The 16,754-nt window shown below is 41.3% G+C and overlaps 1 protein-coding gene across 15 annotated transcripts in view; it reads left to right on the forward strand.

Moving 5' to 3' along the window:
- LOC119731922 overlaps positions 1 to 16,754 on the forward strand; it is a 73,393-nt gene that overhangs the window by 28,288 nt on the left and 28,351 nt on the right. For 7 of the 15 annotated variants that reach the window (XM_038205220.1, XM_038205210.1, XM_038205216.1 and 4 more), the window contains 11 exons: positions 276 to 434; positions 2,928 to 3,115; positions 3,958 to 4,033; positions 5,056 to 5,094; positions 5,880 to 5,939; positions 7,167 to 7,229; positions 8,067 to 8,124; positions 8,536 to 8,650; positions 9,018 to 9,064; positions 9,272 to 9,372; positions 10,616 to 15,469. In XM_038205220.1, the coding sequence (XP_038061148.1) occupies positions 276 to 434; positions 2,928 to 3,115; positions 3,958 to 4,033; positions 5,056 to 5,094; positions 5,880 to 5,939; positions 7,167 to 7,229; positions 8,067 to 8,124; positions 8,536 to 8,650; positions 9,018 to 9,064; positions 9,272 to 9,372; positions 10,616 to 15,469 (5,760 nt within the window). The remainder of the gene's footprint in view (positions 1 to 275; positions 435 to 2,927; positions 3,116 to 3,957; positions 4,034 to 5,055; positions 5,095 to 5,879; positions 5,940 to 7,166; positions 7,230 to 8,066; positions 8,125 to 8,535; positions 8,651 to 9,017; positions 9,065 to 9,271; positions 9,373 to 10,615; positions 15,470 to 16,754) is intronic. The other 8 variants (XM_038205213.1, XM_038205212.1, XM_038205211.1 and 5 more) reach the window with 8 other exon arrangements.

Genomic DNA, 16,754 nt, shown 5'->3' on the forward strand with positions numbered 1-16,754 from the left:
TAATTGTTGGCAAGAATTGTCGACCCAAATCTCCTTTTGACTGATGGAATACTACTAATTTTGGTTTTTGAAATTTGTTGAAAGGAATTTGAAATTGGAAAGCTCTAAATTGCCCACATGTATTTCTAAGCATCACAATATGTTGATGAGAAAGTTCAACTACTTTCAAGATTCCAACTATTTCTCAGTCCCTTATAGTAGGGGCTCTCTCATTGGCCAATCATAGAGTGTGCTCTTTTTAACTCATTTTATCCACCAATCATGGCTGCTCATAGAAAGGGAGAAGGACCACCGGAGCCACGCCGATTACCTCCCGCCAGATAGCTCACTCATGCCGCCATCTTTAGTGGCCAAAGCGCCCTCTGGTGTGGCAAAACAGCCAGTCGCTGTGGCCAAACCTTTGCATGCTGGCACGTATATGCCAGTCATTACTGGTGAGCAGAAATCACAAACTAACGCATTGTTCACCTTTCAACCTTTCTGTTTCCACCCCATTTTGAATTATTTTTGTTGCAATGTTGCTTTGCATTCTCCAATATGCTTTTCAGTTGGCATGCAATGTTCACCCTTTGTTTGTGAATTGCTTATTGTTGCTACAGAAATTCATTTGGCATGCATATTTTTGCATAATTTTTATTTCTTTTAATTTTTTTGGCATAATTTTAATGATATGCACAGAAACATAACATATTCATTTGTTCATTGTTTTAAATTGAGAAGATTTGACTCAACTCGAGTCACAATTTTTTGGCTACTCGACTCCACTCCCAATGGGTAACTGACTCGACTCGATGTGAGTCACTGCAAGCAAATGACTCGACTCAAGTCGAAGGCGATTAACACTCAAGTCCCAAAAATGTGCGAAAATGTATTTGCATTGACTTACTGCAGTTAGGTTCGCGTACATCACGTTGCTGTCAAGTTGTGGCTGGTTATCACGTACAAATATACAAGTATTACGGGCTACCACCTCGTGGTTTAATAATGTAGCGCAAAACCTACTATTCTGGAACCAGACTTTTAATGCATTTCACAATTCTTGGTTTCATCATCGGCTTCAGGTGATTTCTTATTGCCCTTGATGGAACTCCAGCTAAATTTATGTCCTGCTTTAAAAAAAATAATAAGATAGATTTTGATATAATCAGAAAAGTTTCGTATGTTGCAATTGGTTTTGACGTTAGCGTAAAAATTACTCCAGACCTGAAGCCAACCAGAGATGAAATCGCAAAGTCGCACATCTTGTTAACTGTTACATAGATCTTTGGTAGAAACCTCCAGCAGAAGCTGTCTATAGGGTACCAGGCAGCATATTTTAAGTCTTTGGATCTGCATAATAAAGTGGTGCCTTGTGTTCTTTCTTGCATTCTGTAATTTATTAGGTGGTGTTCAAATAGAAGTGACTCGAATTGACTCGATTCAACTCAACTTGACTCGACTCGACTACACACTATGACTCGACTCGACCTTTTTGACCTAGAGTCACTTCCTTAAAGTGACTAAACTCAATTTGAGTCACAAAATTCAGTGAATCGTTTTAACTTGGGGGGATTCTTTATCACTTCATTGCTACTAAAAATGTCATCATTTTATTTGCTTTTATGCGTATGCACAATTCACACATTTTTATTTTAGCTGAGCTTCGTTTGATTGTGATCATTTATTGACCGCTTTTTCTTCAGGATACAAAAGCCCTGCATTCATTGAGATCAATTTGTGAATTCAGTTTCTTGTGTAGTCCGCTTCTGTTAAAGATGTCATCGTGTGTATTAAAGTGATGTGCAATCAGTCTGCTAAAAGATCACTGTTCAGGTGCAGTTTAATGAACTAATTGTAAAATAAAAAGCTGAAGAGGAAAGCAGCACATGCACTAAACGTTAAATCGGTCGGTGTCTAAACCTGCAATAGCTTTGCAAAGTATAAAACGAGTTTCCTGATGCATTTCCTCAGTAATAAATATATAGAGAAGGTCTTGTCACTAAAATCAGAGTGCTTTTGGTGGTTTAATTCCCTTCCTCCTTAATCCTTGTGCTCATTTTGCATCTCAAAATATTTTTTCTTAATACCTAATCGCCGAATCTGCTCGCATATCATAGACCCTTGTTGTGCAAGGGGATATTGCATAGACTAGTCAAATATTGGCATTTACCAAAAAAAGTGTACTGCATTGGTCTTTACCTGTGCGACCTTTTAGGAAAGTATGATGGGTGAAGGGGTTTTTGCTCTGCTACCCTGTGGCTGTGTCTGATTTTTCCTTCCAACGTCTTGTGACCTTTGACCCAGGCAACACCTTGTGACCCTTGACCCAGGCAACACCTTGCGAATCAGCCGTGCAGCCACCTCCTCTCCATGAAGCAACCTTTCTACAACCTTTGTGCAAAATTTGCGTTCAATCTAAAATAACTCCTAAAAACACATAATTTATAAGGATTTTGTGTTCACAAAATTAATTTTCAGTTTCTCACAAGGCAGTTGTATTTTAACAAGTTACAAGACTGGATTCACATTTATGATAATCTTCACATGCTTAAGTTTTAAAAAGGTCTCATTTGAAAATTGACTCACCTTCTGACTTCCTCTTCATTTGTTTCTTGTGAACACAACCTCACAAGCTTCACTTTTGCAAATTCAGGAACATGTTCTGTTATTCATGTGCATTTCACAAAATCAGTGTACATGTACATGCACTTTATTAACTTTGTTTAAAGAAACATTACTGTGATAAACTCTCAGCAAATACTTGAATGTCACCCTGTGTACAGATCTGTTTCCTCATTTATATGACACAAAACAGGATGAAAGGCCAGTGACATTACCAATATTTTTATATGGTGGTTATATTTTGTTTGCCATTACTTAGTGTCTTACGGTGATAACCAAAAAAATGAGACCATTTTTGTTTCATTTACGTTGCTTGAATTCCACAGATCCCAATGATCTCCCGGAAGGCGCAGTTTTCCAGAAGCAGACAATAGATGGCGACGTCATCCACACGGACACGTACTACCCAGTCAAGACGAGGGAAGTGACCAAGAAGACAGTGCACAAGGAGGCACCTCAATACGAGGGCATCGGTCCCCAGGATGAGACGGGTCTGCCCATTGGATTGAGAGCGGTAGGGTCAGCAGAAAAACAATCCATCAATAGACCCCTTTGCATAGAGTGTGCCCAATGAGGACAGGCCTTTGTTCCTCTTTGCCTTCTGTGAGGGCGCTCTGTGCACAGGGTCTATTAGAATTCTTTTAGTTTACAAATACAACATATTTTAAGAGGACAATGTGCAAATTTACTGCTCCTTAGGTGTTGATGATTTGACTAACTCTTTGACTACGTGTAACTTCTTCCAAAGGCAATGGTGCATGAAAGCACAAGATGAAGTTTGGATTGAGCTTGTTCAAAACAGTAACATCTGGCATAAGAAAAATGTGGCTTCCAGGCACCAAATACACTTTTCTCTCGAGTATTATTATTATTATTATTATTAATCATTTCTGGTAATGAAACCAAGGATTCCTCAAAAGCGCCCTAGGCACTGTAGCTCGCAAGCCTGAAGAAACCTGTGGAGAGAAGACAATGAGAAGAAGTTACAGTTTTAGAGGTGGGAGGAAAAGCCCAGAAGAATTATTCTGGGGAAAACCCACGGAATCAGGCAGGGACTGAAAACCCAATCCACATATTGGCCCAGGCGGGATTCGAACCCGGGTCACAGCGGTGGAAGGCGAGGAAAGTACCGCTAGGCCAACCTGACTCCCCTATACTCCCCTATTATGTATATGTACCCGCATTTTCATCATTGAGCTTCTTGTTAAGCACGGAATCCATCGATCAATCATTCTTTCATTCTAAGTGCTGCAAGGAATATCTTGCTGTTTCGGAAGACATCGGTTTTAGCCTTAGCTTGGTCAATTTTATTGCTGCCTTTGTAACATGTATACATACTGGTATTTGTCTTTGCAGAATGTCAAAGAAGAGAACAGACACGACTGGTACAAGGAGATGTTCAAGACCATCCACAAGCAGGATAGGCCAGAGGGTAAGGTCAGATGTCAAAGGTCATTGAAGCAAAGGTCACAACAGGGGTCCTGCAATATCTTACCTGTAGAACTGAAAAATGTTCGGCAGTGAAGCTCTGTTTAAAAGCCTGGCTGTTGTAGCAGATTTCAAGGTCTTTATAGATTTGGTTTTTGTTCAGAGAATTTGTTTTCACTAGAATGGGTTGTGGTGTCTGCTTTTCAAGTGTATGTGTATTGTATATTTATTTTTTGTATATTTCTGTTATCACATTGAAAGAAGTATTTTGCTAATAATTTGAAAGACAAATAGATATACCGCTCATATAACTGATTGCTGTTCAACACGAATGTAACCATGAATAAACTAACACCATTTGGATGATAAGAGCCTTGTTCACTCCTAGAAAGTAGAATAATCTTGATGATTCATGTCGAGTGCAACTTTATTTTGAAAAGTACCATTTCCCAATTTTTAGACAGTTTGCATTTTTGAATAACAAGCATTTTGCTAAAGATAATAAGTCGACTCTCGTTAATACAAACTCTTGTTAATACATGCCGTGTTAATACAAATGCTGGCCATAGTGAGCATAAAGCCTGGATCCCAACTGTGCATTTATGTGCACAATGAATCGGACCAGCACTCCTCTTAATAGGGCTTGCTCAATGACGGCCATCTCTGTAGGAGAACCGCAACTGCGTATTTTACGCAATCAAGCACGCATTGCACAGTGTTGAAAATGTTCCAAACACGCGGGCTTGTTGCTCGAAATATGACGCAGCCGATGCGCGTTATGCAAGTTGACGCTCAAAATACCGATGCACGTGGATGGTCTGTAGGAAATGACCTCATTTGAACGAGACCTATACAAAATTCAGTTATGACAAAAATTTTGGCTTTTGAGTTTGTATCAACGTGAGTCGACGTACTTTACAATGCATGTGCTTATTTTCATTAACACTCTTCAAACGATGCACTGTACACAGTATTAACGCTTTACTAACCCGCCATTTCTCCCCGTTGTACTTTTCTCTCCCCCAGATGAAATTGACCAAACGTACTTGGATGCCTTAATACAAGGTTACCAGCTTAGTTCTTTTGCTTTACTGGTTCCCATGCCCAATGTTATATATATCCCATTAATGGTGGTTACCAGTTACTGGTGTCCGGTGTACTAAGTGTGCACTTGATGTGGCATACATTAATTCCTTGTGAGGGTTACCAGTTTTTAGTGTGGTGCTGGCTGTTGGTGATAACAGTTTTGGACCTTGGACTGTCGTGGTATCAGACCTGTTGCAGTACCTTGGGTATAACAAATCTGGGTAGTGATGACCCCCCATTTGAATGCATGGTTTGTGAACAATATTCAAGTAATGTTCACTATAACTGTTCATTTCTGACAGTTGTTGCTTGTACGTGACACCTCATTGCAGTGCATATGACTCATTTCAAATCCCAAGATGACAAGGGAAACTTCAACACAAGAACCATTGAAGCCACAAGGGTCATATTAGTCATGGGTGGAGAGAAACAATTGAGCAAAGCTTAAAAAGCACTTTCAAATACCGAAAATTAAAAAAACAAATACTAAAATCTACAACACATCAACCAAATATTGGTTGAAATACTGCTCGTTCTAACATGGCACTCCGTGACCTTTCCTAACAACTTAACCCTACTCTCCTAACTCCAATTAACAACAAACAAAACAACATTAGACAGACTACCTTCACAGAACTAACAACTGTCCCTACCTACAAAAAACCAGGGGGCTTAGGTTCCATACTAGAACTTCAAAATCCTGATTTCATTTTCCTCTTCCCTTACTAACCCAAACCATTAACCATTTCTCTCCGCTGATGCAGAAGCTAACACGTATGAACCCAGCTACGGTTTCCCGGATGCTGTGGATGTGAAGGACAATGGTAAATAGCGTCTTAGGAACTTTCTGTTGGTGGCCTGATTGTGTACACGATTTTAGTATCATTAGTAGTCCACATAGCTTGCTATTTAGTGGCCACTCCCTTCTAATTATGGCCTGCTATTTAGTGGTCTTATAGCTAGTGGCATGATATTTAGTGGCCTTGGCCTGCTATCTCCAGTAGCCGTAATTAACCTGATACTTCAGTAGCCTTGTCTTGCCATCTATAGTGGCTTGGCCGGTTATCTATAGTGGCTTGGCCTGCTATACATTTGTACATTGTGGCCTGCTATCATGGCTTTGTCCTGCAATATCTAGTGGCCATTTTCTGATATCTCTAAATGCCTGCTATTAAGTGCCTTGTCCCACTATCTATAGTGGCCTGCTATTTGTGGCCTTGGCCTGCTTTCTCTTGTGTCTGGTTAATAGTGGTGTTAGCCTGCCATCTCTACTGGCCTCCTAATTTCTTGCTATCTCTAGTGGCTTTTTACCTCTTATATAATGGCCCTGGCCTGCTATCTCTAGTGGCCTGCTCTTTAGTGGTCTTGGTCTGTTTCATGTTATCTAATGGCTTGCTAAATATATTTAGTGGCTTTGGCCTATTAATTGTGGCCTTTAAGGCATTGGCCTGATAGTGGCTTGGGTGTATCATGACCATTTGACATTTATTCACTAATATCTGGTCAGTCATGATTCGTCCATCATTTTAACAATCAGCATTCATTAACACCTCTCATCTGATTCTAAAATTAGTTTATAATTGTTCAATGTTGAAAAATACTAGAAATCCTCATTTCTCCTGAATTGTATTTGTACTATGTATGGTGTTCAGTATCATGTTTTAACTTAATGTTGAATTTATACTAATAAACAACAAACATAAATGATAACTTGAAATGAGTTCTTGTAAATGTGAATGGAACAAAACAGTGTTCATTTCTAAGCATGTTATGTTGATTGTGATTTACAGTATGGACAGGTGTGATATGGTTTTATATTTTTTGCATTGTTTTGTCTTTTTATTTCCGGTTTTATATTGTTGCATTCTTTTTCCTTTTTGTTTTCTGCATTTGCACGATTCCCTCGGCACGTTTTCTTTTGACCTTTGTTTTCTGCCTGCCCACCACTTGGTTCTTCGGGAACGCCAATCGTCATGTACACCTGTGTTTGTTTGCACACACACTGGCTCCCCAAACTGAATGGCACCCCTCTCAAAACTTTGCACGAGTAGATGACAGTGTGTTTGAGGAGGAAGCGCCCTCAGTTGTCCAAACTTATCCAGTCAGGAAACCAGGTGAGAGATGGGCTTATGGGTAATTTACTCAGAGCCTGTCGGATGAAAAGTTGATTATAACCAAAAACTTCATCAAAACAGGGGTGACATTTGTCGGGACTTTACCTGTTTTCAGGATTTTTTGTCAACATTTTTCCTGATTTCATGATTTTTAAAGAATCACTTTTGAATCTTGAATTCCTGAGATTTTACCTTAACGATCATTGAATAAGTTCATCTGGATTGTTTGTCACAATATTTCTGAAGGTTCTTTTTGACAAACCCAATAAAAAAATTGTGAAGATGTTACTTCACAAATTTGTTATTGGATTTGTCAAAAAGAACCTTAAAAAAAAATTACCTTAAAGATGTTTTTAACTTAAAGGTGTTTTTACCTATAGATGTTTATAGATCCCAAACCCCCAATCTCACCCCTCTAAAAAGCTGAATCTGACTCGAAACTTCCTCAGTGGTTCATTTTATGAACAGTTATCACACCCTTCCAGTCTGAACCATTCAATACCCAATTCATATGACCAGAGTGGCAAGCATGTGTATGTATTGTTTTCTTTTTATCACTTACGGCCAAACGGGTGTGAGATATGTGAGCATGCTTTTAGTTTTTATATTTTGATTTTTAGTTTCTTTTGTGTTCACCTTCACTTTGTCTATTATTTTGCACCAGTGCTACAAATCGTCACTCAAAGAATTGGGTGATTACGTTGCACATGGAGCACACTTTGTTAATTGGATAACGTGCTAGCGCTATGGACTGAGAGAAGCTGCATCGTTCATTGTGAATTACAGGTGTTATATTTTCCTAAGATTGTCATCCATTTTTTTGGTTTCCCATTGCAGACCAATGGGGTCATGATCCTACACTAGATGTGTCGCCCCCAAGATCACCGCCGCACAGGTGCAGTATTATTGAATCTCATTCATGAATGGCACAGACTCCTAAAATGATGTAATTAACTTTAACTGCTATAAACATCATAATTCACACCAAGCCTCTGTTACTTCACTTGAATGTATGTGCTGTAGGGTTTTTGCCCAGTGTTGTTTTCGGGGCTTTAGATCAGATCTCGGCAGAAAATGTTCAAGGAGTTAGGGTTCAAGAATTTAACTAGGATCTGTCGGTAGTTGTTTTAAGACTTCTGGACTACAGTGGTCATTCACTCATGAAAGCTGCAATTCATACTCAGACTAGATGGCAGATCTGGCGTTGATAGCTTAGAGCTTTCGGAACCCCTTATCAGCTTTTTGCTAATTCAAAAGTCAAAGATTAAAAGAGTTCCTAACCCTGCTTTTTATTCACCATTTTCAGGCATCATTCGCCAAACACCAGTGCCCGTAACACCATTGATCGCTACCACCAGCAGCCTCGCAGTATCATTGACTACGAGCCTGGAAGATCCTCGCTGGCTGAGAGAGAAAAATCGGTCAGTTCTTATCTAGGCTGCTCTTGTAGACTTTTGTTTTATCGACCGAAGTTGTGTGATATGTTACTCAAAATTTGGACCCAGGTTAATTTCTTTAGCTACTGCTAGAGACTTCACTCCATTAGCTCCAACGCCTGAGTTGTAATTGAGTCAGAAGTGAAACAAGCCAACACGAGTCAATCACGAGTCATCTAGTCTCATTTCAAGTCTTATTCAAACCAGCTGTGACGACGACGTTCCGCTGTTATTTGTGACCTGACGTGTGAATGACTCGCTTACAACCCCTTTTCAATGGAAGTCATTTGTCGGATTTATAATATCTTGCCCCTGGTAATAAACAAGGTAATTTCTTCTTTTTTAAATGCAGCCGACAGCTCAGTTGTACAATCCACCCATTGAACCCATATCTGCAGTGTGAGTATCTTTATATTTTTCATCCACTGAACCTTCATAACCTTGTACACATTTTTTCCTAGAGTAAATAGTCATTTTTTTATTGAAATATAACCTCTAATGACTATCAGCCAATGAAATTGTACAGAGATATAGGAGAGCTGTTATATATGTTTTGATTGACAATACCTTTCGATTTTCCTTTCCTTCGCCATTTTGTTTTTCTAGGCAAAACACAAAAAGGAGCACAACCCTGCCAAGGGATTTTGCTCAGTTCAGCCAAGTCCCGACTGAATCACCATCAGCAAGACATCTGTCCCCTAAACAAGGTAAGTCCCAAGACCCATTGCTTGGCCAAGTTACGGTTGATAATGTAACGTAGCAGTTACAGTCTACGGAAAACACAGTACACCAACCTGTGTCATCCAATTCTGTCAAAAACTAACAATTTTGAAACAAGCAGGTACATGCTACAGTTCTGCAACATCTTGAACGGTTCAAGAAATCTAACTGCGAATGAGGTACTGTTGGTCTAGCCTGGTTCTGTCTGTTGTTTGCCAGATTCCCATTTCAGTCGCTTTATACCAACAGGTACAGGCTAAGCTAGTCGTACATCTGTGACAAGAAGAAAGCCAGTAGCTTTTAACAGGTGGCAGATGTGCTCAGTGTCTTGACAAACCAGCAGACAAATGTAGATCAATATTGTCCAATGCTAATGTTGCACTTTTGTTCCAGTATACGTGGAGTGAGTCTGTACATTGGAAGAAGCTGACGATTAGAGATCAGCACAGAAACTAAAATTGTAGAGGGTGTATTCATTTTCTTTAAATATAATAATGGTGTTCCTAGCTTTTAATTTATTATGCACATTAAGAATTATACATGAAGGAAAGTAATGAGCAAAAGGCTGTGTATAAAACACTTAAGAGATATCTTTGTAATACGCACAACTCTAACACACTCCACCCATGTATTTCCAATACTTCTGGAATCAAAGGTAGATTATTCCTCAGTATGGTGAGATCTGAACACTTCAAACTAAGGGTTTGAGATTAATGGAAAAAAAAGTATTTTTGAAAAACAAAGCAAAGTTTTGTAAATAATGTTCCACAGGACGAAGTACATGCATTGTTTGTCACTGATAACATCAGCAGAGTGAAGCATAAATCATGCACGTCAGACTGCTAACGCTAACAGTTCATGTAATTCTAGTTTGAATTGTTCCATCTGAGTTCAATCTTGTTACTGCTGTGCCGTTTGTGTGATTGCAGTTTACATCTTAACGTAGTAAATAGCTTGCAGTTTGTGCATCAGTAAATTTTAATAAATTAATTGAATGACATCACTTCTCTGGTTAGAAAGCTATATTGATGATTACAAGATAGAGAAGATTAAGTTTGTTGGTTCAGCACTTGCATCCCAAAAGAATGACCTCTTTAATGTAAACCTCATGTTTTGATTAAACCTCAAACAGTAGGCTTTTGAATTAAATTTCATTGTCTGTTTAGAAGCCTCAGAATTTTCACTAACTTTGTTTTCATTTTCCATCTTTCCTTTGTTCTTTCACAACAGGCACAATCCCAAGCATTTTCTCTACTAATCCTAACCCGAGTAATCAGACTGCATCGGACGATTCCCCTGATTCTGTTAATTTCTCATGTGAAACAGATTGTCTATTAACTCAATGCATGATTCCCCTAGCAACCGTCCGCCATTTGGAATTCCAACCCTTGGATTATGGTGCTGATTATGTCTCTCTCAATGACAAAAAAGACCACATTTTGCAGATGGAAACTGCACAAATTTCCTGTTCCAAAAAGATTTACCATCACAAAATCTCTGACACAGAGGAGCACAGTGCAAAAAGTCCCAACCATTTAACAGAATCACACCGAAATCATGAAGATGTCGTTTCCTTAACATATCTTTGTCACGAATTACCACACAAGATGAATCTTACTGAGTCAAACAAAGTTGAATACTTCCACGGGCCACCACCTGGAGTTTTCCGAAAACCACGTGTGGATTTAGGAGGAGCTCCAACCCCTATCCGGCCAGTTGGTGCAGCCCAGTCTGAGCCAGCCGCACATGGAAACGAATCAGTTTCTCAGGGTCATTCCATTGGAGAGCAGGTAGATAATGCCAGTAATGGAAATGGGGAGCCACCTGTGAGATATGGCCCAAGGGGAATGGCAGATGGATGTTCAGAAGTTGATCAATCTGGAATTGTGTGTCAGTTAAACGCAAATGGTCAAGTCACATGCCTTGATTGTGACACAGGAGAGAACTTTGAACCCCGCCTCCTACCAAGACCAACATCTTTGTTTGAACCATACTCCCTTGAACGGGAACAAGAGCGCAGTGCCTCACGGCCCTCCTCTAGCTCACCTAGAAGGCGTGGAATCCCTCTTGATATTGCATCTGGACCAGCTGGCTCCGATTCAGCCAACATTGGCCTACCAAATCAAGCTCAGAAGAGTCCTATCTCGATGGATACACAAAGTGACAAATCAGGTCCTTCAGTTGATGGTGATCATCATCAGGAAGTCCAAAAGCCAGGATCCTTAAGCCCTGACCAGCTGACTGCTGAAGGAGAGCAGAAGCACAAGAGAAATAGAATAGGTGCCAAGCATCAGAAGCTGAAGCACATAAAGAAACACCGTTCAGAGAAGCATTCCCCAAAAGATGAGGACTCAGATATGGTTCCCTACAGCGAGCGACCTAACGCCAGGAACTTTGCTCCCATGGACAAGAGACGAGCAATGTCAGCTGAGAACTTGTCCCTGGCTGTCAAGTCACCCGCTTTCAACCAAGAGTCTTACCAGAAGTATGCCACAGGGCTCAGGAAGGCAAGTCAACAGTCCAAGACCTATGACGATCTGGTTAAGTTTTACTCGGAGGTGAATCGGCACCTGGAGAAAGAGGAGAAAGAAAAAGCGGAAACGATGAAGGAGAAGTACCTGCCAAAACCTGCCCAGTTGGAGACATTCTACAGGACACTGCAGTATTTCTTGGAGTTAGAGATGGCTGTCCAGTGTGGAGAGGATATGATAGATAGAGGGAAGAAAGACGGCTTCATCTGGCACAAGAACAGAGATGTAGGACTTAAGAAAAAGGAAAAGGACATTTTTGAGCTATACGACTTCTTTGAGAAGTTGGAGCGTGGTGCCATTGGCACACCGACCACAGAACAAAGGTTGGAGCAGATACGGATGCAGACATACCTCCAGAAGGCAAAAGAACTGGAGGCTAGACAGTTACGAGTGGGCCAGTTGTACGAATGGTATGAAAACATAGAATGCAGAGGAAGTACCACACCTTCCATTGCCAACAGTCAAGTAGCATCTCTAGTAGATCTTGATGACCAAGGAGATGGTGTTCCAAATGGATTACCACCAAGTTGTCCACAAAATATTAGACCTGCAAGTGAAAGTAAGAATGCACATCCCAAAGTAGACCTCAGTTTAGAAGAGCTGGAGTCTCTAATACCAAGGGTTCCAATGGTAGACCCACCATTGGAAAGCTTCCCCAACAGGCATAGACCTCTTGGAAATTCCAGCACATTACCCCGTTTGTACACCAAGAGAGATGACCGTGCATGGTCTCCTGTTCCGATGCCCTCAATTGAGCTGAGCAGGGAAGACAAGTCAAAAGCAGAAGATGAGATGGAAGACAAGATGGATGATTTCAAAGCTAGGGAGGAAGTGACACGTGAGACCATATCCAGTCTTGCTCAGCCCCCAGCAAGTATCTTGGATGCAGGCAGAAAGACCCCTCCATTTATGATGACAGGTAGACCCTCACCTGTCACCAGACGGAGGAGCTTTGACAAGGCCATTTCAGGCATAGAGGGTCAGGAGGAGCCTGAGGATGAACCAGACACTGGTAGTTCTAAGAATAATTCATCTATCGTTAGAAAAGGACCAGAGAATTTGATTATCCCAATTGATTCTGACGTTTCTAACAGCCAGAAAGACTCGCAAGTCACTCCACCAGCTTCTCCAAGAGAAGAGGTTGTTAGACCTGGAAGCCCTGAAGCATGTGCCCCTCCGAAGCTTCCGGAGCGATCCATGTCCACTGGGGTCCTGGGAATCAGGCGTGTAATTGGTTCGATGTACAACCCTACACTTGGGAGGCTCCAGCGCTGGAACAGAGCAGACCTGTCTCAGATTGAAGATGAGGACTCCTTGCCAGATGAGGAAATCCCATCACCAGCCGAGTCAAGAACCAGGGCACCTCCCATTGGCCGGGTTGGCAAGATGCAGTCTGATTCATCACTGCCCACAATGGCTAGAGGTGCAGGTAAATCATTGGATAAAAATGGCATGAAGAAATTCACGCAAAGCCAGAATGAATTAGGACAAGAAAGGGGTTGGGGAAACTTCAATGCAAGCCCACAGCCATTCAAACGTGTGAATCAGATAAAGTCACCAATAAAGGAAACAGACCAAGATTCGAGCCTGTCTTCATTTGACCTAGAGCCATTGGAGAGTCTAGTAGCAAATGATCAGATAGATGACCTTCCAGCAACCCTGGACCCTTTTAGTCGAGTCCAGCAGCAAGATGAACCTCAGGCTGCTGTCAAAACGCCACAGTTTCAAGCCTCACTGGACCATCACATTGAATCTGAATCCTTGACTGACTCTTCTTCTGAGCTTGACCACAAGTCCAAAATACAGCTGTTTGAGGAGAAGATTGTTGAGCAGCGAAGCACAGACTTACATCGTCCAGTACCGTTACCACCACCTCAGAAGAAAACCTCAGTGGAACCCATCAGAGTCAAGGAAGAGAACCAGTCTGAGGTCCTACCAGCTATTCATGTCAGGAATGCAAGTGAGGATAAAGATGTCAAGTCATCCAGCTTTGGACACGGTGGTTTAGTCATTGGGATTTTCAGTAAGCCACAGCCAAAGCAAGAGGAAGAGATTCCCAACTGGCCACCTACGCCATCTCCACAGCAAGAGTTCTACACGCCCCCTGGAGATTCTTATCTGACCCAGTCTTTGCCTCACAATTTCCACTTCTCCTTGGATGAAGAAAAACCTGGGATGCTTTCTGCCGGAGTGGTAGATCAACTGAGGAGTACCTCTGCTAGTGCTGATTGCTCAGGAGTTGACTGGGGTAAGAAACTTGATGATGTAAAATCCCAGAAGCTTGACCAGCCAGAGAGAGTTATCAAAAGGTATGCCTTCTCTACTGATGAAGTCTACGAAGAGAGAACTCCTGTTTCATCAAGAAATGTCAGTCCCTTGCCTCCTAGCTTCAGTAGATATGGCTCAGATGCTGATAGACACGGAAAGACGGATGTTGACAGATCCAGAATAACACACGATGATGCACAAGTATTAAGACCATCCCCGTTGTTAGTATCCCCACGCTCTGAGAGCCATGAGGAGCAAACCCCTGTTGCTTCCAGAAATATCACACCTGTGCCTCCGGCTCTGGCAAGGGACATCCAAAAACGTGAAATTAGAGATGATGCCAGGGAAGGTCAAATTGAGAAGCAAGCTGTTAAGTCTTTCCCAATGGGTGAATCTACCCACTATCAAAGTTACCCATTGACCAAGCAGGGTTTGGACAGCTTGAGAAGGCAAAATGACATCCCTGTTGTGAATAGCCACCTTCACAACGATGTCTCCAAAGCGTCTGGATTCCATCTTGATCTAAAGGATCTGGATCTAACAGACGGCAATCCACCTGATTCCCCCAATGATACGTACACCCCATCCTGCTCCTATTCACCAAGCCCGACCCCAAGTCAGGATTTCTTAGAGGACGACTCGTCAAAGAATCGCTGGTACTTGGCAGGTGACACCAGCCAAGGAGTTCCTCGGAAATCCAGACAACGTGGGCCATCCAGCCACTGGCCCGAGCCTGAACTGGAAAACGTCTTCTACTGGGACACCTACGTCCCAAACAAATACATGGGAGATGCTCAGTCTGATGCAACTCCCGAGCAGAGGCCTTACCAAGACAGCAAAAATCTAAATTCCAAGGATCTCACCCCGACAAACGATTGGTCTGAGTCATACAGCACCCTTCAAGCTTTGTCCCCAGAACCTCCCAAATACGAAGCACCATCTACCCAGAACACTCATGCAAATCTGAGTCGTGCAGACTATCAAACTGGTACACGTCCTGAATATCCTAAACAAAAATCAGTCCAAAACCCAAGGCCAAGATTAGATCCTCCCCGAACAAATGTTCCGCAAAACCAAGCGAAGTCCTCCCCACTTCCCCGCGCTGAGACACATTCAGAGCCCCCTCCAAAGTACCCACGAGGACACCCTGTGGACAAATCGGATGGTCCAATCCCTCTTACTGGGTATCAGAGTCCTAGGGCACTTCCATTATTTAAAGGGGATGCCTTGGTCCCACAAAAGTCTTCAACCTTGCCGCAGCAGAGGAAAAGCCCCAGAATGAAAGGTTACTCATCTTGTTTTTTAAAACTTATACTCACCTTTATGTTGTGATTTGTGGACTCACTATCTGTCTGGTACTTGGTGCGCAAAATTGTTTTTTTCTGGTGGAAAAAAAAGGACAAAAATGGCAGTGATTATGTAACCTTTATGTACTTGTTTGTGCTTGTAGTGCATTAGCTTTTGTAGTATTTTATTTTGTTTTTGATTGCATGTTATCATTTGCATGATTCAAAATGCCCGATGCTTTTCCTTGACAGTTTTCTATTCTAGTTTTGTTGCAGTACATCTATGTATGTGGTATTCACTCACTCAAGGTGGTATTTTTTGTTGACTGCAGAAAAGTCAAAAGAAATGATTTATTGCTCAGTTAGTGTTCTAGATAAATAGAAACAATAAACAAACTTGTCGATTTTCAGCATTTTGTTTCACAGCAGTTGTTTCCAAAAATTACGGTATGTTGGTAAAAGTGGATATAAGAACTGTATATTAAGTTTCCTTTTTTTATTTTTTATTTCATGAGAACATCCTTGAATTGAAAGATGATAGATATTTCATATACTTGGTGGGTGTGTTGTCCCCCCCCCCCCCAATTCCCCCCAAGCACTCATAGATTTACGTGTATGTCAATGTCCGCTAATTCAATCAGACATAAATAAGGGTATATACAATGTGAATAATTAATGGAAACAAAGGAAGGTCAATTTTGGGGGGTACAGCAATGAAGTGCTGCTACATTGTAATTTTTACTTTGCTTTTTATTTTAGCCAAGATTTTGTTTAGTGTGATTGCATGCCATCTACAACAGCCAAGTTAACATTCGTACAAAATTACAGAGTTTTTTTTTAAAGTTTTCAACGTTGGGTCTCATTAGAATTGCAAAATGTTCAACACAGCTTAAACGTTTTCAAAACACTGAGGCCTAAAAGGAATAATCTGGATTTTTTTCAAGCGTTCAAGCCTTAAAATTGAGATGCCAGAACCCGTGAAAAGTACTACTGGTTGGACAGTACTAGGGGTGTCAATCTACGGGAAGTACGAGTACCCGGGTACCCCATTGAAGTAAAACAGGGGTGCCCAGGTACCCGTAAAAGAAACTCAACCCCAATTTTCAAATCGCAGAAGTTGATTCCATAATCTGGAACCGGTTCCTGACATCAGCGGTCTGTGTACTCGAGTACCCGGTTCAGATGCACACGCCTCCTGATCCATCGAAATATTGCAAAATTTGGAGGTCTGGCATGGTAAGGTTAAGCTACACATACAAATAATCCCCAGTCTTGAATTGAGAG

Source organism: Patiria miniata, unplaced genomic scaffold (genome assembly GCF_015706575.1).
Source record: "Patiria miniata isolate m_02_andy unplaced genomic scaffold, ASM1570657v1 HiC_scaffold_24, whole genome shotgun sequence".
Taxonomy (NCBI): Eukaryota; Metazoa; Echinodermata; class Asteroidea; order Valvatida; family Asterinidae; genus Patiria; species Patiria miniata.